The 24,897-nt window shown below is 34.2% G+C and overlaps 1 protein-coding gene across 1 annotated transcript; it reads left to right on the top strand.

Moving 5' to 3' along the window:
• The first annotated feature begins 244 nt into the window (after positions 1–244).
• On the top strand, positions 245–23,122 carry LOC131074242 (disease resistance protein RPV1). Its single transcript, XM_059209788.1, has 5 exons — positions 245–597; positions 19,471–20,545; positions 20,664–20,990; positions 21,099–22,427; positions 22,505–23,122. Exons 1-5 carry the CDS (start codon positions 245–247, stop codon positions 22,931–22,933), a joined length of 3,513 nt encoding a protein of 1,170 aa, XP_059065771.1. The 3' UTR covers positions 22,934–23,122.
• The last annotated feature ends 1,775 nt before the right edge of the window (positions 23,123–24,897 follow it).

Here is a 24,897-nt window from a genome sequence, read left to right as displayed (position 1 = left end):
TCTCTAATCTTCAGATTTCTGCAGATCTCGCCATTCTGATCAAATCCCCAGCCCAGTTGTGTTCATTAGTCTTGCTTGTTTCATTTTGTTCCAATGGAATCAGCTAAGCAGCTTTGCAATGCTTTTGAGGGAATTGCATCTTCATCTACATCTGCATCAAACAAGGTCCGCTACGAAGTATTCATTAATCATCGGGGCGTTGACACCAAGCATACTCTGGCCACTTCTATTTACAATGCCCTCAATGGCATTGGATGAAAAAGAGCTTGAACTGGGCGATTTCATAACAGCTGAAATAGAAGAGGCCATGCGCACCTCTCTAATTCATATTGCCATATTTTCACCTAGATATGCGGAATCTCCCTGGTGTTTGGCCGAACTGTCATATATGCTCAAAACCGGCACCACAATCATTCCAGTGTTCTACGATGTTGAGCCCAGTGATCTCCGCTACCTGAAAGGACCATTTGGTGCTGCATTTGAGGAGCATGAAAACAAGAAGAGAAAGAGATATGCCCCAGAAAAACTGGAGGAGTGGAAAGAGGCGCTATCCAATATTTCACTCCGTCATGGCCAAGTTCTGAAGGGGAAATCTGAGTAAGTACCCCTTCTCATATCATATCATAATGAAGCACTCACTCTATTCTAATTGTACCATGGAATCATTTTTGTGATGCAAATCGATATTCATATTTACATTAGCATATACCCGATATGTTCTGATTGTTGTCTTAGATTTCCTTGATTTGGCAAAACTTTGTACAATGTAAAACCCCTGTGACTGTGATCTTATCACCACTGGGACTGCATAGATTGTGTTGGCTGATACAAAAGATTGCTTGTGGGTCCTTGTGCTTCATGAATGGCTTGTGGATCCTCATACTCTTATGTCTTCTCACTGTTTTAATTCTATTCTTGGACTGCAAAATTAGTTCCCTTTGACATTGCCAGTGAAAGCAAACTCGGATTTCATAGTCAATCATAATTTGACAAGCATAAGAGAATCAGTATGCAATGGCTTCAGAACCCTTATTTCCCTTTGTGCTTTCTTTATCATAGGGTCTATCATTCTTTTGGGATCTTTGAAGGATTGCCTCTAACTAGGGTTTACTTCTCATAAACCCCTCTCTCACTGTTACAAAACACTGGACTTTTACTGTGAATGGCTATTATCTTCATGATTTTCCCTTGTCTCAAACCTCTGTGTGCTTTGTCTTATTCATATTGTCCCCTTTCTCAGTGTCCACGCCTTCAAGACTGCGTTAATGCTCTTTTTGCATACCCTGTACTCTGGCATAATAGACTGTTATATTCCATTTCAAACTGTATTTTGCCATACATATCTTCTTGGCTTAAAATTTATGATGACTGTATTTTGCCATTCATAATAGGTCTGTGACTCTTATTTTCATGAACAACACTCTTATTACTATTTGTCACTTTATCCTTCTGCAACCATCTCCATGTCTTTATCATTTCACTGTTTTGAAAGAATGACTGTCTTTCTGGACTTTGTCTCAGTCATATCGTTGTTGTTTGTTGAATCTTTGAGCTCATTATATGCTGACCTATAAAGCTGCTATATCCTCCTCGTCAGTGCATTATCCTCTCTATTGAACTGTCATTTTATTATCACAATAATTCATAATATCAATGCCCTCAACTTATTTGTTTAGTAGTCTATGTTCGTGAACATGCATATTATTCAATTTCTACACCCTCCTTAAGCAAAATTTCTCTATACAAATATATATATGAAAAGTTGAAAAACAATAAAAAATATAAAAATAATATTTTGTGGTTATAAATACCACTCTATTTTGAAACATTATCATTAAATCATAACAATAAAAAATAACATTTAAACAATACAAATAATAATTTATCATTTCACGGGGCCACCTTACCAAATGCGCCCACTGCATACAGTATATCAAGTATTGGAAGTACGGTAAGTTTGTGTAGTCTCTTGAATTTGTCTTTTTGTACTTAAATACTAACCTTTTCATTTGGTACAATTAATTAACAAAAGCGAACTCTTTTCAATCAATTATAATCTTAATAATATCATATTATATATTATTTCAATTGCCCACGTTAAGGTTTTTTTAATTAATAAATACAACTGCAATGTGTAAAACTAGTCATTAGGGTAATGTTCTTAGTAAATTATAATAGATATTACATATCAATATTATCTATGTTATCAATTTGTTATTTTTCAATTATTTATATAATAATTATATGATAATATATTATATATATTATTTTAAGTTAATTAGGTTCATTATTAATTATTATTATAATTAGGTATTATTCTTTTTGATATAATATTATAAATTATTATAACTATACTATATGATATATTATAAAAGTATTATATATTAACATTATTTAAAACATTAAAATATTAATGTTATTTTATTTAAAGTAAAATTCAAATTAATCATAATTTTTATTTGTTAATATCAATTTTTTTTACTAAGAGCGAGCAACTCAAGGTTATAAAGCTTATATTGATATTCAAAAAAGTTACATAGTTGATTTACAATAAAAAATCATGAAAATTTCTTTTGTCTTTTTCGCTTAACTCCCTATTAAGTATTAAGTATTACATTTGTTTTGGGCATTCCAACTATTCAGTATTTGTTAATATTGATTTCATTTTTAATTAATATTCATATATTCATTTCTGTCTTCCCCTTTTATATTTCTCAATGTATCCATCACTCTATCTCTCACTCTTTTTATCCTTATCTCTCCTTCTCTCCCTACTTAATATATTCATTTCTCTATTCCCCTTCCTAGATTTACTAGCAAAAATTGTAAAAATTTCCTTTGTCTTCACTTAACTTCCTATTAAGTATTACATTTCTTTTGGGTGTATCAACAACTCAATATTTGCTAAAATTAATTTTGTTTTTTATTAATATGAATATATTTATTTTTTCTCTTCCCCTTTTATGTTTCCTAATGTATCTCTCTCTCCCTCTCTCTCTCTCTCTCTCTCTCTCTCTCTCTCTCTCTCTCTCTCTCTCTCTCTCTCTCTCTCTCTCTCTCTCTCTATTTAATATATTCATTTCTCTATTCCCCTTCTATTGTTCTCAATGTACCTATCTGGTTTATGTATCTCTATTTTCATTCTTATCTCTCCCTTTTTCCCTATCACTCCATCTCTCTATTTCTCTCTACCTCTTTATTTCTCTCCTTCCATCTACCTATTTCTCCCTAACCCATCTCTTTATTCATCTCTTTATCTTTCATACAATCTCCAACTCTCTCTATTACTTGTCTCTATCACCTCCTTATCTCTCAATCCCATCCTCTCTATCTCTTTTTCCCATCTTCCCCTCTCTTTCTATATATCTCATTATATCCACTCTCTCCTATTCTCCCCATTTCTTTCTCTATATCTCTTACTCTTTATCTCTATACATCCCTCTCTACCAATCTCTACATATCACTTCCTATATCTTCATCTTTTTCTCTCCATCTCCACTTCTTTCATTGTCTCTTTTCTCCCTCTTCCTCTCTCCTTGCATCTATCCCTCTCTATATTTATATCTCTCTCTCCATCTCTATTTGTCTATCTCTAATTCTCTGTAATTGTTTGTCCCTCTGTCTCCCTCATATCCTCTCTATATCTTCTTATATCTTTATCTCTCTATCTCTTTATATCTATCTTCCTATCTCTCTATATTTACCTCTCCTTCTACCTCTCTCTATCCATTTTTCTTCGTCTTCCTCTCTTGCTCTATCTTCATCTCTATCGTTATCTTCGTCTCTTACTCTATCTTCATCTCTATTGTTATCTTCCTCTATCTACCTTTATCTCTAGACATGTATCCATCTCTCTATCTATACATCCATCTCTCTTTCTAGATCTCTATATCCATGTCTCTTTCTATCTTTTTTTCTCCATATTTCTTCCTTTCTCTCTCCATCTATCTCTAACTCATTATATGTTGATTATGTTTATATTTGCATTATTTTCTCTTTTTTGATAATCTATTTTCAATCCCTATGTTATTACACTTTTTTTCATAATTTTTATTTTTTGTATGTACCATTTATTTTATATTTTATAAATTTATTTATTTACATATTTTCAATAATGCAAGTTTAATTTATATTTTAAAAATATTTCCATTAGATTTATACTAGCCAAAATTAATTACAATGTTTTTAAAATTTATTTTGTTTAGCTTAATTTGAATCTATTTTTGTCGAACATGAATATGAACACAAATCTTGTGACATGATTCTACATAATGACATTAAAATTCAAGTGCATTCAATAGACACATATGTGAAGAGTAGAACAAGACAAGATAACTAATTTTGAATCAAATAGATTGGATATGAATATCTATAAAATCAAAATGCAATGACACTTTAACAACATATTTAACCTATGTGTTATGGAGATGCACCCTTGGCCCTTAGATCCATATCATTGTCACTAATGAATTTTTGAGTGCGTTGGGATGGCAAGAGATGTCCTTGAGTGTCCCCAAAAAATCTTCAAAATTTCAATAAAAATTAAAAACATACTATTACAATAAGAAATGTTTTAGGATGTTTGGTTCTCCCCAAGGAAAATTGGGACTGTTGATATATTCCTTAAAAATCATGGGAATGGCTAAATGTCACTAATGATAAGAAACCTTTTTACAATGTTTAAAAAAATTACTTCATGACACTAAAATAATATTGTTTTTAAATTATTTCATGAATTTGACTTTGATGAACTTATATAATTGTTGATCATTACACACATGTTTTAAAGTTCATATCATTAGATATAAATTTGAATCATAATATATTTTTTACTATATTACTATCGTCATTGTTGTCACTACTGTCTAGATAATTTTATTTCTATTATATTTTTGTCGTGATATATTTATTACTACCATGCTACTGTCTCTATCTCAATTTTGATGTCGTGTTAAACTCAGTATTAATTATTCTTTTAAAAAAATCTCTCTTTCCTCTATTTGTATATATATACACATACTACGATACCTTGCCATCCCCAAAAAATTGGCCTTTCGATTGTTATCCTTGAAATGCATCGCTTGCCATTCTCATCCACGTCCACATTCCTAAAACACTATGTAGCATATCATTTAGCTCTTTCAAAGTTATATAAACCTTATTACTATGCCATGTAGAAAATTAAATCCATTTTTTTCCATTTGTTGGTGCTCACATCATTAGTTATCCTCATTACATGCACTTTTCATACTCTTTGTCTTGCTTAGTTGTAACTATTTAGAAATATTTTGGATATGCATATACAAATGATACCCATATATTAGCTTCAATGAAGGAACTAATAATTGCTATTACAAAATCAAATTAAATATAACAAGAAAGGATATGAGAGAATAAAATAGAGTAATTAATGACACAACAATTTTAACCCTAGGGAACTAGAATTTACGGAAACAAACTGTAGCAAAAGTGAGGCAAATAGCCACCCTTTTCTACTATCTCCAATGAAAAATATAATCTTAGGTTTCTTGGGCCTAAAACAATAATTTTTTTGACTTCCCTAAGATCACTTACAAATTTACAACAATTTTTAAACTCTTTTTCGATTGTGTTTATCAAAATACATTTCTCTTGTTCACTTTCACTGGGAAGTTGGAACACTTGAATCCAAAAGTTCACTTTAAATCCACCAACTTGAATTAAATGTGTTAGAAGTGTGGATCCAACTATTTTATGTATGTGTGATAAAACTACTACTTGGTGCAGCTTGGTGTTTATGAAACTTCCACTTTTTGGAACCAATAGTTGAGTAGATAGCTATTGAGACCTTTGTTGCACAAACATTTGCTAAGTCTTCCAATTGACTACATGTACTACACAAATTTATCCAAAAAAGACCATTTTTTTTTTCTTAATTGACATTCAACACCTCTTCGGCTTACCCATTGCACACCAAGGTGCAATTGCTAGTTGTAAATATATTCATACATTAATGACACTAAACAAATTCATGATAATAGCTAATATCATAGCTTTTATTGCATTACACTCAAATATTTCTAGGGGTGAAACTTCTTGATGAAGTAATTTTATACCATCTAAATTGACATATTTTTCCCTTTATATTGCCATATTTTCTCCCATCTATAACCTGAAACTTCATTATTTTTGACACAAATATATATATGTATATATATATATATACATATATATATATATATATATATATGTATATGTATATATATATGTATATATATATATACATATATGTATATATATGTATATGTATATATGTATATATATATATATATACATATATACATATATATATACATATATGTATATATATGTATATATATACATATATATACATATATACATATATATACATATATGTATATATATACATATATGTATATATATACATATATGTATATACATATATATATATATATATATATGTATATATATATATATACATATATAGATATATATACATACATATATATATACATATATAGATATATATACATACATATATATATATATACATATACATACATACATATACATACATATACATACATATATATATATATATATATATATATATATATATATATATATATATATATATATATATATATATATATATATGCCAACTTGATTTGGATTTCCAAAAATTCCCCCACCATATGAACATAGTTGTTAAAAAACAATCAGCAAATATAAACAAATGAAAATGAACTAGGGTCATATGTAGCCTCCCTATAAGGGAACTAAGAAGTTGGTGTAGAGAATACATATCCTAGATATATATCTCTTCATGTTGTAATAGGAAACATCTTTAAGGATATACCTAGTTGCATCCACCGAAGAAAAGTTATTGTAAAGAATACATATCCAAGATTTACATTTCTTTATGGTACAATATCCACTGACATCTTTAAGGATAGGCCTAGTTACACACATTCTAAAAAAGGTGATTTGTTGAAGGATTATACATGACCTTGGATGTTTGCTCACAACATCATTTCCATAAATGCAATAATAGTAAAATTATTAATGCTTTACTAAAAAATAAATAAATGGAATTAGTAAAGTCACCAACAAGCATGAAGAGAAGGAAATGCATTTCTCTTTTGAGGTTCATTCTTTTCCCTTCTATACCTTAAGTTGTATTAATTAAGTTTTTTATATCTTTTCTTCACACAAGGAAATTGTAGACACATAAATCATCCACTTATAATCACACTTTTAATTAAGTTTTCCAATTACCTTCGTAGCATTAATTAAATATATTCAAGTCATGTTTAAAATAATTTTAATCACTTGTCTCCCTTTCTTCTATAGTTCACCCTTGATTAAATAAATCAACATTTATTCAATTAAGTTCACCTTTCATATCCCTATCCTTAAAAAATAAAATAAATAAAACTTATTTATTTAATTCCCCAATTTTCCACTACAAGCCATTAATTGACTAAAACTAATTAATTAACTAATAAATGTTGAGTTTTTGGACAAGCTAGGACTTGAACCTAGCACCTTCCATTTGTTGTTGGAGTGCTTTACTATTGAGCTATTGGCCCCCTTGTGGCCAATCCATCTTTGGTTTGGGTGGCTTATGTTCAACAACCCACCTTAACCCACTTAGTAGATGCTTGGGGCTCCTCACTTGGCCTAGCTCTAATACCATGTTGTGATTTTTTGCTAGCTAGGACTTGAACCTTGGACCTTCCATGCTAGAGTGCGCTACCATTGAGCTACTGGCCCCTTTGTGGCTACTCCATCTTTGGCTTGAGTGTGGCTTATTTCCAACAATACATCTAGGGGCACATTCTTAAGCATGCTTAAACCATGATCAAACTTACATACATTTGTCACATCAATCCCACATTTCCAAAAATATTCTTATCAAATCCACGTATCCATTCATCTCTCCAAAAAATTCCTCACCTTCACATATCTTCAATTTTTAATTTTTTTTAAACTTCCAATTGATCTTCAATTTTTTTTTTGAACTTCCAATAGATACCATTTTATTCTTCATCCTTTATCACTTTTGAAGATAGCGTTTCCAAGTCAAATATCTTCAATCCTTTCCCTCTTCAAGTGCACTGATCACAAGGTGCCACTTAGAGCAATCTCAACCCTTAATCAATCATCCTCACAATCTATAAATAGTCCCTCTCCCAAGTCTATAAATGCAAAGTCATGTTGTTGGTTTAAAATATTTGAAGCACAAGTCCAGTAGAGCACAACAATGGACATTCTTATGTGTGCAACAAAGAGTTGTGGATGAGACAATGCATGTTTTCTTTCATCTTTTGTTTCATTAGAGGTGTACATCAAGTGTAGATTAGAGTTTAAGTTTGTTGTTTGAATCTTCATTTTGTCTTTTACATCTTCTTTACACAACTAATTTAGATTTTAAAGCAAGCTAAACTATGAAAGGAAATTAGTTTTGATAGACAAAAAGTGATAATATACATTGCTAGTTATAAAAGTGGATTATTTGGATGCTAAACAAGGACTTTATATACTAATATCATAGAGAGCATGTTATGATAAGAAATAGGTACTCTTGACACCTTTACTAATGTGGTAGTTTGTTGAGTTGCAATCATATCTTTTGATTCTACAAGATTTGACTTTAAGAAAAGTTATGTCTTGGACAATAGAGTATCGAGATATTTCTAAACTCAAAAGAAGTATATATGTAACTAAAATTCCTAAGATAGAGGGAAAAGTTGATACTACTTGAGAATCTACCTTAGCATGATTGGTATATATTTCAACCTGACATGTAGCTTAGAAATTTTGTGTGTATTTATCCTATTATACTTTGTGCTAGAAACATACATGTCAAGAGTTTCTAATAAATTATAAAAACTTTAATAGTGCATGAGGAGTGTTTTATTTGTAGAAAGGAAATAGGAAGATATAGATTTCATAGTATGGCAAGGGGTCAAATATTAGACTACACATAAGAGCTAAAAGGAGGCATTTGGAAGTCACAAGAAATAATGGTGGACTTGATTGTTTCCTTATGTCAAAAGCTTGGATGTTAAAAACTTGACAACCTAATGTGAAGATATCATTGGTGGTGAATTGGATCATTTCTCATTATAGTTGGAAGTGGAAGAAGAAAACCATTCTCACAAACATCCCCTTTAAATTCTAATTCACGTGGCTAAAATGTCCTTTGTTTCTTGAAAAAGTGGACAAATGGTGTGAGTGTAATGTATTGCATCCATAGGTTAAATATTCATTTTGAATATGAAATTGAAGATGATTATTAGTATTAAATATAACTGGAGCGAAATGGCAGCACTGGATGGTAGTAGGATCGGCACTAGCGATAGGAGCAGGGTTACCGATGTGCGCTATTCTGGCGCTCAGTCTACGAAGGTTGGATCTTGGGGCGATGAAGCGGACATTGCCTTCCCCATCAAGACAGGTAGATTGCATGCTGTTTAGAAATCGGTTAATGTTGGGAAAGCATATATGTTCTAGGGCAATAGATATTCCAGACCGCAGTTAAACTATGGAAACCCTTATTCAAGTGGTAACCAGTGCCCTATTGACCTGCACAAGTGGAAGGATAATGGTTTCATTTGGAATAACATAGGCTGGTTTCGCAAGGCTAAACATCCCGCATTCAAGGCCCCCCGAAACTGGTATCCACTGCCTGAACCTAGCATTTTCGGTGCGACACTCGAGAGGCGATGCTCACATTGACTCTTTTTTGGCTCCCCCGATTGATCATGGTAATTTTCAAAAGCGGAATGGGCACTTCAGGAAAGATAATTCAAGGGCGGATCAAGCCAGGTTTTGGAGATCCAACTTCCATCCTAAAAATTGGAACCCTTGGTTGAACCAAGAAAGACGCCCTGACTTTTGAAGAGCAGCCTCCCTCCCCTAGCGACCCCGTTTTCATAAACCGGTAAGAAAAACCTCAAGAACCACCATCTTTTTGGATGAGAATAAAATTAATTCTGCTAGGTCAAATTTGCTTGAGTCTTGCCTTTTCATCAAGTGGGGTGGTGGAAAGTGGGTTAAGGACAACTTTGAATCCTGTTGTAGAGCGCAGTGGGGAAAGGATATTAACATTAATATTCTCCTGAATGATTTCTATATGATTGAATTTATGAGCAATGAGGAGAAATGGCAAGCTAAAAATAAAGGTCCATATATCTTAGATGGCATTGGAGTTCACATCATTGATTGGCAGCCCAATTTCAACCCCCGAATGCATGTATTGCCGGACAACAAGGTATGGATAAGACTGTATAATTGCCCCTCGGATTATTGGCACATTGATGTCATTAAGGATATATGCAAAGACCTTGGCACCTTTGTATCGGTAGATGACATCTTGGAGGATAAACTATGGGGAAGCTTCCTCTGAATTTGTATTAGCACAGATCAAATCTCCAAGATCCCCGATGAAGTTAGAATTATTGGGGCAGGGAAGTTTTGGATCCAATAGATTGATAGAGAAGATCAACAACGTATTTGTCCTAAATGCTTTTCTTTGGATCATACCGGTATTAGTTGTGATGTTTCGGTTACGATACAATGAAGTTATTGCTGTATGCAATCTCCTATTGAGGTTAAACTGCAACCAGAACCTCTTATTGCCTTTGACACCGGGGAAGCTTTTTGTAATGATACTCTTGATAAGGAAAATGTTCCACTAACAGGGGCAACCCCTTTGATCATAGTTCCTCCTTCCTCTGGTCAAAGCGTGAGCCAACAAGACCTTCTCACACTTCTAGAGAAGACCAAAACCCTACAGGAAGACATTGAATCCAAGTTAGTGGATTCACTTCCACCCTCCCCTTTTGTGCCCAGGAAGCAACTGGTAATTGAAGATGACAATTTTCACTCTCAGGGTATGGAGATTGGCACTATGGGGGAGATGGGAGGGCAGATCTACCCTACGATAGGCATTGAATTGGAAGATGGTGAAATTGAAACCTCCTCCTCGGAGGGGGAGGAATACTTTGAACCTGACTTAGATCTTATATTGGAGGGTACTTCAAAAGGGTTTGGAAAGTCGGATTCAACTATTGACAAACCAAATTTTAAGCCAAAAGGTGTGTGGGGGCGCAAATCCAAAAAAGTTATGCTAGTAGTGGCCGGTGCTACTAGTGGTCAAACCAAACTTAATTTAGGGAAGGGAAGTGCCCTTCTCCAGGAGCAATGAAACTCCTATCCTGGAATGTTAGGGGCAATGCCCCTGACAAATGGTGCTTGATTAAGTGCCAGATTGATGACACCAAAGGAGATATTTGGCTACTATAGGAAACTAAATGGAGCAAGGCTGAGATTGATGCTAAAATGAGAGTTTGGAAACAATGGAATGGGATTTTTAGGCAATCGGATGGAGCCTCTGGTGGCTTGGGAATCATTTGGAACCCCATGAATGTTAAGATCTCACTTGTTGGGGAAGATAAGTATTGGCAACATTGCTCGGTTACTATTCTTGGACGGAATGAGAATTTCAATCTTTTCAATGTGTATGGACCATCTACTGTTGGTGATAAATGGGCTCTCTGGGATCTCTTATCCATCAAACTAAACAGTATTATTGATGGTAGTTGTGTGGTAGTCAGGGACTTCAATGCGATCCTTTCTGCCATTGAGAAAAGTGGGGGTATTCAGAGGATTGGTACGTCCCAGAAGGACTTTTTGGATTTTGTCGAGAAGAATCACCTTTTAGACATTGTTCCGAAAAATGGAATTTTCACATGGATGAACTGGAGAGTGGGTTTTACTAATAGTGCTGAACGACTTGATCGGTTCCTTGTTACTGGTGAGTGGTTAGGACAAAATATAGCCTTAGAATCATCGATTCTCCCACTTATCAGATCAGATAACTACTCGATCTGTTTGGAGGTCGCCTTGGGTCAGGGGGGGGTTGGTGGAATGAACCGGTTTTTGGGAATCATTCGTGACTACTCATTCTCAATAAAAAGCTCAAGTATATTAAGTTCAAGATCAAAGAATGGAATAAGAGCCATTTCAAGAATATTCATATGGAGAAATTAAGAATTAAGGCTGAACTGGCAGACTTAACCAACTTTGTTATTACTTCAGGAATAACTGAGGATCTATTTATCAAAGAAAATTCTCTCAATTATGAGCTAAATGAAATCCTTTTGTGTGAGGAAATCCACTGGCGTAAAAAATAAGGGAGTTATGGCTAAAGGAAGGTGATAAAACACCAAATTCTTCCAATGGTCGGCCATTGCCATTCGAAATAGAAACAAAATATCAAAGATTATGAGACCAGATGGAGTCACTGTCAGGAATTATGAGGACATTGCGTAGGATGCTGTAAGATTCTTTGACTCTTTGTTGAATGGTGACCATCGGATTGACCATGAAGCAAGAGCCAAAATTCTGAACTCAATCCCATTCGTTATATCTGTCAATCAAAATACAACTCTCTCTATACTCCTATTTCAATTGACGAAGTAAGGAATACTACCTTCCAGCTGAAACCGGATAAGACTCCTGGCCCGGATGGCTTCCCTGTTGCTTTCTTCCATCATTTCTAGGATATCATTACTCGAGATCTACATCTTGCAATAGAAGAATGAAGAAAGAAGATGACTATGTTGGGGCTATCAATCACACCTTTTTGACTCTAATCCCGAAGAAGCAAAATCCACAACAGATGAGTGACTTTAGGCCCATTGCTCTATGCAACACTATATATAAGGTTGTAACAAAGATCATAGCTAACAGATTGAAGCCCCTCCTTAAACACATCATATCAGATGAACAAAGCAGTTTTGCCCCTGGAAGATCCATTGTTGAAGGCATTATCATTGCTCATGAAACGCTTCACACAGCCAGGAAGACCAAGGACTCATGTATGCTTTTAAAACTGGACATGCTTAAAGCTTATGACATGTTGGACAAGGATTTCCTATTTGATGTTCTTAATAAATTTGGCTTTTGCAAGGAATGGCTCTCTTGAGTCACGAGTTGTCTCTCTTCCCCCAAATTCTCTGTTCTGGTCAATGGCTCATCCCATGGTTTCTTCTCTTCGACAAGAGGAATCAGACAAGGTGATCCATTATCACCATTTTTATTTATCATAATGGTTGAAGCTTTAGGTCGATCTATAAGAGCTCTTCAACAAGATGATCATTGGGTTGGAGTTAATGTGGCAACATGGGTTGAAAAAATGACTCATCTTCAGTTTGCTGATGACACCATTCTGTTTGGTTTGGCCTGTAGGAGGGAAGCTAGAACAATTAAAACATGCCTTGATGATTACTGTATGGCTTCCCGATAGAAAATCATTTGGCACAAATTTAAAGTGTTATTTGTCAACACTTCACTTAACCTGCAAGCTGTATTATCAAGGATTCTTAATCTCAGAGTCACAAACTTCCTAGGGGAGTTTCTTGAAACCCCCCTCTTTATTGGCAGTAATAGAACTCATTACTGGAAGCATCTTATTGACAAGTGCAAATCCAAGCTTGCAACTTGGAAAGGCAAGTGGTTATCCTCTGCTGGGAAGATCACTATGATAAAGTCGGTTCTTTCAGCGCTACTGGTTTTTTCCATGGCTTGTCTAAGATTACCGGTGGCAATTGAAGATGAATTGATTTCTCTAATGAGAAATTTCCTTTGGAATGGTTCAGATGACAAAGGTAAATTTCCTTTGATAGCTTGGAAAAAGATCTGCCTACCAAAAAAGGCAAGAGGTGTTGGCATTCACCAAATCTCGATTATGAATTTAGCAGTGGGTGCTAAACTGGTTTGGGAAATTTGTAGTAGTGGGAAGCAAAAATGGGCAAGGCTCCTGAAACATAAATATCTGGACTCCTTGGAGCCTAAAAGGATTCTGACTATCAACAATCCTCCCAGAGGCTCGGCTATCTGGAATTTTGTTGTGGACAACAGGGAAATCATAAGCGATTAGGTTACCTAGGATGTCAAGAATGGCAGGCATGCCTCCTTTTGGTTTGATTCTTGGTCTGGTGAAGATGCCCTATGTCACAACCCCTCTCCACAACCTATTATGGCAGAAACCTGTCGCCTTTGGGGGCACAATATATGTGATTATGGTTATCCAATCCGAGAAAATGGTATTGCTAAATGGAAATGGAACTCTTTGGATCAGCTTCTGAAGGACTTGTTTACTAACATTCTCAACAAAAGGATTGTTTTCCCTTCCCCTGATAAGGACATTATTAGGTGGTATGGCTCCTCCGATTGTAAATACAAAGTATGTTTTGGTTACAAGCTGAAAGAAGCGGCTATAGATAAAAAAGATTGGTCTGTTAATCTTTTTTGGCATCAACACCTTCCCAAAGCGGGCTCCTTTGCCTGGTTGGCTTGTCAAAGAAAAATCTTAATTCAAGAAAGACTCCATTCAATGGGTATCAATGGACCCAACATATGTACTTTATGTCTAGAAGAGGAAGAGACTACGGGTCATCTTCTTCTCCACTGCAAATTCTCCAGTCACTGTTGGTGGCATTTCATGGGAAAACTAAGAATCTTTGGCCCCTTCCCAGCAAGGCTAGATAAGTGGTTTTTGCAATGGCCTAAACCGACATGTAAGATTGTTTATGCTGATTTGATTTTTTATCCTCCCATCACTTCTGATTTGGGAAATTTGGAAAGAAAGGAACCACAAAATCTTCCAGGGTAAAGAAATGAGCCTATTGTCTCTTTGTGGGAAAATTGAGAACCACCTGACTAAGCTCCTGAATGAGGTTGCCCAATCTAAAACATTAAAGAAAAATTTGTTCACAGACTGGGGTTGTAATATTAAGCTGGTTCTTCCAAACCTACTCATCCCACCGATCTTCGGACTGGGCAACCCGATGGATCAGACCAATCCAAGAGTGGGGGTGAAATGAGATGCATTAGAGGATGGGTGGAGCAAGGTAAACTTTGATGGTGCTTCTGCAGGAAATCCAAGTCAAAGTGGTATTGGTTGTATTATGAGGGACTCTGATGGTCTCTGTATAAAAGAAATCTCTAAAAATATTAGAGTGGCTACAACTAATGAAGCGGAATTTAGAGTGGCCTTAAGAGTTCTTCAATGAGGGAAGGAGCTAGGGGTGTAGAGAATTCATTTGGAGGGAGACTCATTAAATGTTATTAATGTGATCTGCTATAATAACATCCCTAGTTGGCACCTTAACCAGTGGCTTCAACCGATCCTGGCATTGCTAGCTACCTTTGATGAATTTTGGGTTAGCCACATCTACAGGGAAGGTAATGGTGAAGCTGATAGACTTTCTAAATTGGCTATAGCCATTATTGACCCCACCTGAATATCCACCGATGATTATTTTCTGTTGCACCGGTTGGTGATGTGGCATTGGTTCCACCGGTTGACATGCTATCCTCACTTTCCATTGAGGGGGATGCTCTTCAGTTGGGTCTATTGATGGTTGCGCGCTCTCCGGTTCTTTTCGCAACTTCCGATTGTGGAGAAAATCGGTGCCTTGCTCCCCGGTAGCCACTTTACCCCCTCTCCACTTTATGGTTATGGTTTTCGGTGGAGAGAATGACCGTCTGCCCCGTTAACCTGTTAAGGTTTCTTCTTATCAATGAGATGTGATGCATTGCTGACATCATTGATTAGTGTCAGTTTTTGGCCTCGTGGCAATTAAATATAAGTGTACTTTATTAATATCTAGTTACAACTAGATCCTCTCAAGATTTGTTAATGATTACTTGATGCTTAAAGTCGGTCGACACCAAGTTGAGGAGCTTTGGCACAGATGGTTTTTTGGATACTGGCAGCTCACGTGTGTGGGTATTTAATGGGTGTGAATTGTTTGCAGGGTGTTGTATTCTCTGGTTTGACGCCTTGCTATTTAGCAATGGATTACCCTTTCTTTCCATTAAACAATTGCTTTCCTTTCTCGGTGACTCGCTATGGAGACCCCAATCCTCCTTGAAGCTACATGGCTTTGTTGGGTGAAATCATGGACAAACGTCTGCAAGAGGTCCTCTTCTCTCGGCATCCTCTTATTCTCCACAACCTTAAGAGGATTCTAGGAAAGGAATTCCTTATAGCTTACCACAGGTACAGAGCCAATGCCAATATCCCAGCTTTTCTTGCAATGATAATTTACATGGGGACTAGTAAGCAGAAAGCAAAACTATTAACTCAAATGATGTTTAAGCATCGCTTGTTGGGGGAAATAGATGCTGTATTAGACAATATTGATGCCAATCTTAGAATTCCGCTTCCCCAAAATTACTATATGTCACTAAGTAACGGAGCGGAGGTGAAGAAGCTTGTGATTGTTAATTCCTTGGATTTCGAGTCTCTCCAAGCAACCTAGCCTGTCATCTCTAGGAACATTGATTTCTTGCTTAAAGCGGCTGGCATACAAAACAGTTTCATGTCGGAATGGAGGGCACAATTTCTCTGTGATGAAGATCTAGTGGGTACTGATGACTTTGGGATTTTGGAGAATGGAGAACGGGTGGATGGAAATGATTGGGGTTTTGGGTTAGGCGAAGAGTGGTTCCCAAACGACTATCGACTCCCTAAGGAGAAGGCAGAATCGGCAGCTCATTTGAACTGTGGCACTGAATGTCCCATTGTCCTAGATGCAGCTAATGCACTTGTGGATGAAGCTTCTGAAGACTCTCTTTGACTTCGGTTGTCATTAGGCCCTCCGGTCTCTGTGTTTTTTGAGATTGTCTGTTTTTGTCTTAAAAACTCTGCATCTTTAAGAGGTTGGTATATGTTTGTACTCATCTAGCCTTCAGGGCTGGTCTTTCTTGTCTAGGGACTAGAGCTAAGGTAGGGGGTTTTCTTCCTGATTCTTTCTCCCTACCACTCTTATTGAATCAAGCCTTGTATTCTCTTTTTTGTTTAATACAAGGGTGCTGCCCCTTTGCAGCAAAGATGATTATTAGTAATTTAAAAATATAGAACAAATAAGTAAGTGGTAATTATTGAAGTGCGTGCTTAGTTAATTTAGCAACATGATCTAATAGACGACCTTTTAGATAGGGAAAAAATACTCTTTTCTAAGCAAGAAGGCATTTTGAAAAAAGAAGAAATTTTTTGGCAATAAAAGGTTAGACATAGATGTGTGAAACAAGAGGATAATAATTATTTTCATCTCATATCTCAAGTTGATTTGCGGGTTGAAGTAGTAACAAGGTGTTGTAAAAATTTAGAGGGGTTATTTCACAATTAAGTGGCCTATTTTTTGCCAAAGTAGAACATTGAAACCAACATTTTAAACCAAAATTTCACCTTTGTCATTTATAGCAATTAAACCATTAAGAAATTGAAGATGATGTGAACTAGTGATTTTTGAGATTTCATGCATAGATTATAAATGTATTTAAAAATAAATAAAAAAATAATTTGTGAAACTTTAATATAAGTTTTAATAACTTATTTTTTGTAGTTAACATTATTTTTAAAAAATTACATTTATTCCATAATGCATAATCTTTTCTAACAAGAAAAGATAAAATTATGAATTCTTAAATGTAAATTGGTAGCACCAATATTTAGCACACTAACTTGTTTTTGTATTTTGTTTTGCATTTTTATCTTTTATTAGTTTTTCAGTTAAAAATAATATAATTTAGATATAGGCATCCATAATGCATAACTTTTTTTTCTATACTTCCAAATTAATATTTTTTTATTGTTGAAACAAGGTCATCAATACTTAGTGCATAAATATTTTTTTGAATTTTATTAATCAAATTAAATATATTTATAATTTTACATTTTGGAAAGTTTACTCCAAGGGCTACGATCGAACAAATTATCTTATCATGTTAATTTCCTTTGTTGGTCCAAGCCAAGGCTTGAAATAGAAAAATATGACTAAGGTGAAGAGGTCTATCCAAGGATCTTTGAAGGTACCTTCTCCGTGACCCCAAAAAATGTTAAAAATTTGAATAACATTCGTTCAAGATGGTACACCTTCATTTGAAGGTAATTATGCAATTAATTTTTTCTCCACAATCATATAAATTTTCAATGTCCCACAAGTGAGATACACTATTGTAGGAATATATAGAGAGAAGCTATATTTGTGTAACTATTTTAAATGATTTCTTTAGGTGTGGAATTTAATTTTCACAAGGATTTTTCCACGTATATCTTGTATTATGAGTTGCATCTCTTTTGTAATCATTTCTAATTTCATCTAAGGAATTTATCATGATTAATAAACTTGAATGCTTTACATCTCCAACATAATTTCATTGTTTAGTTATTATCTTATTTCTACATGCTTTCCTTCAAAGTTGAAGGCACGTCCTTATTTAATAGGATTATAATTTAGAGTTATTCTTTTTTCCCATAGACTATCAAATATAATTAATTATTATCAAACAAGTTTTCAAATATTCTTGCAACCCATGCTAGTCAACAAGAGTAATGGAGTGCATGATTGAATAATTATATGACATGATACTAAATGCATATTAGAAATCCTTTGTAAATTTCAAATTACCCTACAATCTAAATGAATAAGGTTTAAAACAAAGGGAAATTATTCTAAAATCAGCCTAAATAACTGAATTCAATAGTTTAATAGAACATTTTTTAGCATTAAAATGTCTCCAATGAAAGGTCAATTTTACTAAATTTGTGTCTTTATTTCATATTTGTACACATAATTATTGTCAAAGAAATATGGACTATTCTTGTGTCACAATTCTTTATCAATCTACCCTTATTTCATTGTATACAAATTGCACAACCATCAAATACATATAAAAAAATCATATACAACACCTTTCAATTATATGGTATACTATAAAGATCAATTGACATAAAATTACTTTAATGATCTAGATCACTTGAAATTTTATTATTGTTAACTACAATTAAGGCATCATTTTTGGTGCCCAGCCATGCAAAGTATATATCGAAATGATGTTCAGAATTACAATATATGTTGCCTAAAATTGAACAACTTTGAATGTCAAAATATATGCATTTCTTCTAGTAATATCTCAAAATTTATTTATCTTCAAATAAAACCTTATCAATAAATGTTATACATGAAGGTAAGAATTTTACTACATAAGATGTCACAGCCATAAAATATAATAATGTAATAATGTTTAAAAATTATTTAATAACATACAAAAGGCTTTTATTCTTTCGAATGAAGTGTTTTTTTAAAATGGTTTTGGATTTGTAAGGACTCTTTTACTCTATGTCAAACTACTATTCCTTTATATTTTCTCTTTCAATTTTATTTTCCTATAACACGTAAAGTTATTGTCATCTATCTAAAATAATTCTTTATTAAGCCTCTATCCATCTTCCTATATTTGAACAATTGATAAAATCTAATATCTAAAATTTACTAAATAAATTATATTCATATTAGTTTCAATTTTTTTTTCTAACTAAACTAATTTGAATGATTTTGACTAAACTAATTTGGACAATGAATTCTTTCATGGTTTTATGTTGTGTAGTGATGAAGGAAAGTTGTTGAAGAGCATCGTGAATTGTGTGATGAAACACATGAAAACAAAGGTTCATATGGAGGTAGCCAAATATCCAGTGGGTCTTGATGAGGCAGTAGATGCTTTTGAAAGTATACTTGATTCTTCTCAAAATATACAAATTGTGGGGATTGTCGGCATGGGGGGCTCTGGGAAAACGACCCTTGCCAAAGAAATATACAATAGGAAAAGTTCCTTAATAGATAAATCCAGTTTTCTTTTTGAAGTCCGAGATGCAGAAAACAAAAATGAATTGTGTATAAGACAAAAGAAACTTATGCAAGACATTGGTGTTAAACCTGAATTTGGTAATGTAGAAGAAGGGAAGATATTCCTTAAAATGAAGTTGAGATTTCTTCAAGTGTTTGTAATTTTGGATGATGTAGATAGTTTAGAACAATTAGATGCTCTATTACCAGGAATTGACAGCTTGGGACAAGGTAGTTTAATTATTGTTACAAGTCGGGAATTGGGCATTCTTAAATCATGGGGAATCTCATCCATTTACCCAATAAAAGGATTAAATCCTAGACATGCTAAGGAGCTTTTATGTTGGCACAGTTTCCTACAATCTTCTCCTCCAATTGAATTTGAAGATCTTGTTGAGAAATTTGTACATAATTGCAAAGGATTGCCCTTATCTCTTAGAGTATTTGGAGGACTGCTTTATAAAAAGCCTAAGGAGTATTGGAATTCTCAATTGAAAAAAATATCAAGAATATTACCCCATGACATTAAAGAAAAGCTTAAAATAAGCTTCAATGCACTGGATAAGGAGGAGAAAGAAATATTTTTAGACATAGCTTGTTTTTTCCTAGGTGAAAAAAAAAACGTGGCCATTGAAGTGTGGGATGGGTCGGGATGGTGTGGAGTTCATAGTTGGGAAGTGCTTGAGAATAAATGTTTGGTTGAGGTGGACAAGTGCAATAAAATCAAAATGCACGATCAGCTTAGAGATCTTGGAAGAGAAATTGCAAAGGAATGGTCACCCCACCGTATTTGGTCAACGGAGCAAATTAAAGACATTCAGAAACAGGCCACCATGGTGAGCTTAATATATTCTTTTATATGCTCTGTAATACTTGGCATGGAAGCCTTTTTCGTTCGTTGGTATGCCATCTTAATTGTTTTAAAGGATTTTTCTTTTGTATATTCCAATTCAGGAAAGAGTGATATTGATTCGGGGGATTAATGCGGCAACCAATGATTTCTATCAAGCGTGCTCGCCTCATCATGGTACACCTTTTGAAGAGTGTATGGAGATTGTGAGAGGCTATTCTACAAAGTTTAAGAGCCTTACACCTTCTATCCTTGTTGTGGAGGATAATTATTTTACAGAAGAATGTGCAACACTATTTCCAGCCCTCCTCTGGCTGCGATGGAGCAATATGCCGGGGACAGCTCTTCCGTCGTGGCTAATGCTGAAGAATTTAAGAGTTTTAGAGCTTCCATATGCTATGTACTTAAAAGAATTGTGGAACGACACAGATGTAAGTATTTTCATTTGCATTATGAATATTTAAAGAATCATATGTTTAGTTAGTTATTTCATAATTTTTGCACGGTTTGGTCTGAATTGAAATGCAATGTGGCTGCAGCCTCCTTTGGAATTAAGAGAGCTGAAACTTGAAGGTGCCTACAGTTTCCTCAAATTTCCGGGGTCAATAGGATGTCTTAAACATTTGAAAAAGATATCCGTGGCCGTACCAAATAGCTATATTCATAATGACAGTCTTCCAGAAGGGTTTTGTCTACTTGAGTCGTTAGAGCACCTCCAGCTAAATAGATTTGATAAGCTAACATCATTGCCTCGCGAGTTTGGTCTTTTGACAAACCTGCGACATCTAGATTTGAGCCATTGCGAGAAATTGAGGATGTTGCCTGATTCTTTTAAGCAGCTCATAAATCTACAGTATATCAATTTGCGTGGTTGCAAGGAGCTCACCTTAACGTCAGAGAACAATTACATTTTGGAAAATATGACAAAGTTGGAGATTCTAAATTTTTCAGGATGTGAAAAAGTTCAGAACCTACCTCGGGATATCACAAAGCAGTTGTCGTTGAGATATCTGTATGCGCAAGACACCGGGTTAAGGGAATTGCCAAGTAACATTGGCGAACTGAGCAAATTGGAAGTGCTGGAAATAGGGAGTTATTTCTCTTCTTTGAGTGATGATTTAAAAGCTTTACCTGAGTCTATGGGTGATTTGTCTTCTTTGACTAGGCTTACAATTTCTTATTATCAATTAAAAACTTTACCTGAGTCTATGGGTGATTTGTCTTCTTTGACTAGTCTTACCATTTCTTGTGGTCAATTAAAAACTTTACCTGAGTCTATAAGTGATTTATCTTCTTTGACTAGACTTACCATTTCTTATTGTTATGAATTGGAAACTTTACCTGAATCTATAGGTCATTTGTCTTCCCTAGCACATCTTGAAATTGATAAGTGTTGGAAGTTGGGATCTTTGCCAGAGAGAAGTCTTAGTCAGTCAGAAGAACTGAGCATAAAGTCTCTGTCGGGGTCCTGTTCTTCTTCATTGTGCAACCTCAAATCGATAAAGTTGGCCTACACTCTTTTGTCGAGGATATCAATCTCTCAACAATGCTGCCCCCGTCTGGAAACTCTGGACCTTGAGAGTAACCAGCAGTTAGTAGAGATCGAAACGTTGCCAACATCAGTAAAGGCCTTGAAGTTGAGCAATTGTAAAATGCTGGTGGTCATAAGTGCTTTGTCAGGCATGGTAAACCTTGAGACACTGCGTATAGAGAACTGCGGGGACAAGGTACAATTTGAAATCATAGAAACTGCTGACCAACCATCCATGCCAGCCATAAATTTTGAGCATATGGAGAGACTGCAGACGCTACAGCTCTCAGCAGAATGCAACATCTCAGCAATTGAACTTTGCCTTCAGACTATAAAGGTAATACTAATAATAGTTTTGAAGCCATTAACTTATTGTGTATTGGTTGTTCGTAAATTGTATACTAGTGTTTGCAGAAATGGCCATCGGAAAGTATAATTTGCGGAAGGACAGAGCGTGGTGTGGAATCAGTTATGAAGTCTTCTGCCTTTCCTGGTCTCACTTTTGTTGATTCAGGCGTGGTCGAGGGTAGTTGGTTGAGGTTAAAATACGGGCATCCTTCCAACGCGGCAGCGATGGTGTGTTTTCATATAAATTCCACTTCCGCACATCATATATGTTTGTTCCCCCAGAACTTCGGCACCAGCATTGATATGTTCGTGGGAGAGGGGAAATGGGTATGGTTAGGTGTTTTCACACAACCTTCCCTTACGACAGAGGAGTACACGCTATCATTCGACAAGAGATACTGTGATTCAGGGAGGGGAATGGTAGTGATGGGCGAGCAACAGAGAGTTGTGGAGGCTTTTAAAAAATTACTGTTATTTTTTGGCGGTTGTGAATAGGCTGAATGTTTTTTATTGGTGATCAAGACAGAGTGCTCCACTGGTTTAAAAAATTGCTGCTATAATGTAATATGATTTGCATTGAATATAAGTAGAGTGTAAATTATTACAAAAAAAAACTAAAATAGAAATTATTTATGAATGTAACTATTTTAGGAATATATAAATTGAAATTGAGTTTTTTTTAAAGTAGGTTAATAGGTCTTTTTTATTTGCAAAGGGAAAAATAAAATTTCTTAAGATTAATTTAGATTAAAAATAGAAGAATTTTGTTGGTTAATGTATTAGTAAATTTATGGTAATTAATCTATAAAAAAAAATGTAATGGTAAGGGTATTTAGCTTTATGATTGAATAAAGAATGATTCCAATTTAGTGGTAGATTTTGGATGTTTGAATTTGGAAAAATGTGATATTTGTCTAGAGCTCTCTTGTGGATTGTAATAGTCAATTTACAATGGAGTTCAAGTTCGCAGGTCAGTGAAATCCTTGTGAATGCATTTTTTAATCTTTATAAGGCTCCTTTTTTTGATAATATAATTCAGGGACACAAAAACCCATACTATATTTCCCATGGGTTGACGGAAAGTAATCAATTTAATTTTTTTTCTTTGGTATTTTCTACATTTTTCATAAATTGCATTTTCAAACGTCTTTAGAACATCTTTAGGGTCTAGTTTCGACTTTTGAAGATCTTTCCAACATACCAAATAAGTTTGATTTTTACACTAGCTTTGGCATTAGGACTTCACATATCTTTTGGTGGGCATTTTTCGAAGGAGAATATTAAAAATATTAGTAATTATTATCCTCTAGAGGACAAGTGTTGCAATTTGGAATCAAATTTGTGCCTTTTACATTTAAAAAATGTAAGAAACTTCTTCATTTTAGCATCTCATGTTTTATGTACCAAAATTTTGTTGAAATTGTTTGTGCACTTAATGTTCATTCATCAGTTTGAGGACAAAACCCATTACATGCAAAAACTAGAGGAAACATCCCTTTTGGTTTTTAAGGGCAATTTGATACAAATGTTGCATTACACAGTTCAAATATTGTTTTTTTTTTTTTTTGTGTAGTTCTTTAATATTTTATTTGTAGGATTTATTAAAGAGCTTCGACATATAGAGTTTTCTTTGCAAATTTGAATATATTTGCAAACAAAACACCTATCACACAAAAGAAATCAAGCAAAGATAATAAGCTTTTATAAAAACCCTGGAATTTTGTATTGATTGCACAAATAATATTGGAGATTACATTAACAAGAAGTGAATGAATCCTTATAAAATGTTGAAAGAGACCTTGCATGCAAAACTCTTATCCTAAAATTAGGAGAACTAAAGTAATGCAAAATAGGAGCTAAATTAAGCTCAACTATAGCTGATCTGAAACTAGGAAAGCAAACTCTAGATGAAAAAAGCACCTAAGTTTATCTTGAGTGAAAAATAAATGGACCTAATTAATAAATAATTAGATAAATATCCTAGTTACTCTAACACATGTTTTACTAATACAAATTAGTTCCAACATATTTGGAAAGTAAATCATTGATTAAGCAAAAAAAATCAAATTGTGTTGATTGTTTTAATTGAATTTGGTTCATGTATTTCCAATATTTATTTGAATTATATTCAGATTTTTCAGATCTGCTATTATTTGCAAGAATATATGTTTGGATCATTACACCTTTTTGTGCAAGAACAACTTAAATTAATGTGAATCCTTGATTTTTGTTGCATGCTCGAGTTGCTTTCAATTTTTCTTTTATTTGAGACTAGCAATGTTTAAAGTACATTTAGAGGAATTTTCTTGCATTACAATGGGACATGTGTATATAGATCAAGCTTCAAATACCTAGGATAAAATCAAGGACAACAATTCTTAGCATTACAAATACTCTTAAGATAAATGTACATTTTTGGATTCATTTTTAACTACTAATTGAGTTGTTCTTTCCCTTGA

The sequence above is a fragment of the Cryptomeria japonica genome, chromosome 8 (genome assembly GCF_030272615.1).
Source record: "Cryptomeria japonica chromosome 8, Sugi_1.0, whole genome shotgun sequence".
In the NCBI taxonomy this organism is placed as follows: Eukaryota; Viridiplantae; Streptophyta; class Pinopsida; order Cupressales; family Cupressaceae; genus Cryptomeria; species Cryptomeria japonica.
The sequence above is the reverse complement of the archived record's forward strand: the minus strand, read 5'-3'. Positions and strand labels throughout refer to the sequence as shown.

Coding starts and splice junctions, on each gene's coding strand:
- LOC131074242 (XM_059209788.1), top strand. CDS start 245: ATGGCATTGGATGAAAAAGAGCTTGAACTGGGCGATTTCATAACAGCT. Junction 20,991..21,098: donor AATTGTGGAACGACACAGAT/GTAAGTATTTTC, acceptor ATGTGGCTGCAG/CCTCCTTTGGAATTAAGAGA. Junction 22,428..22,504: donor TTTGCCTTCAGACTATAAAG/GTAATACTAATA, acceptor TAGTGTTTGCAG/AAATGGCCATCGGAAAGTAT.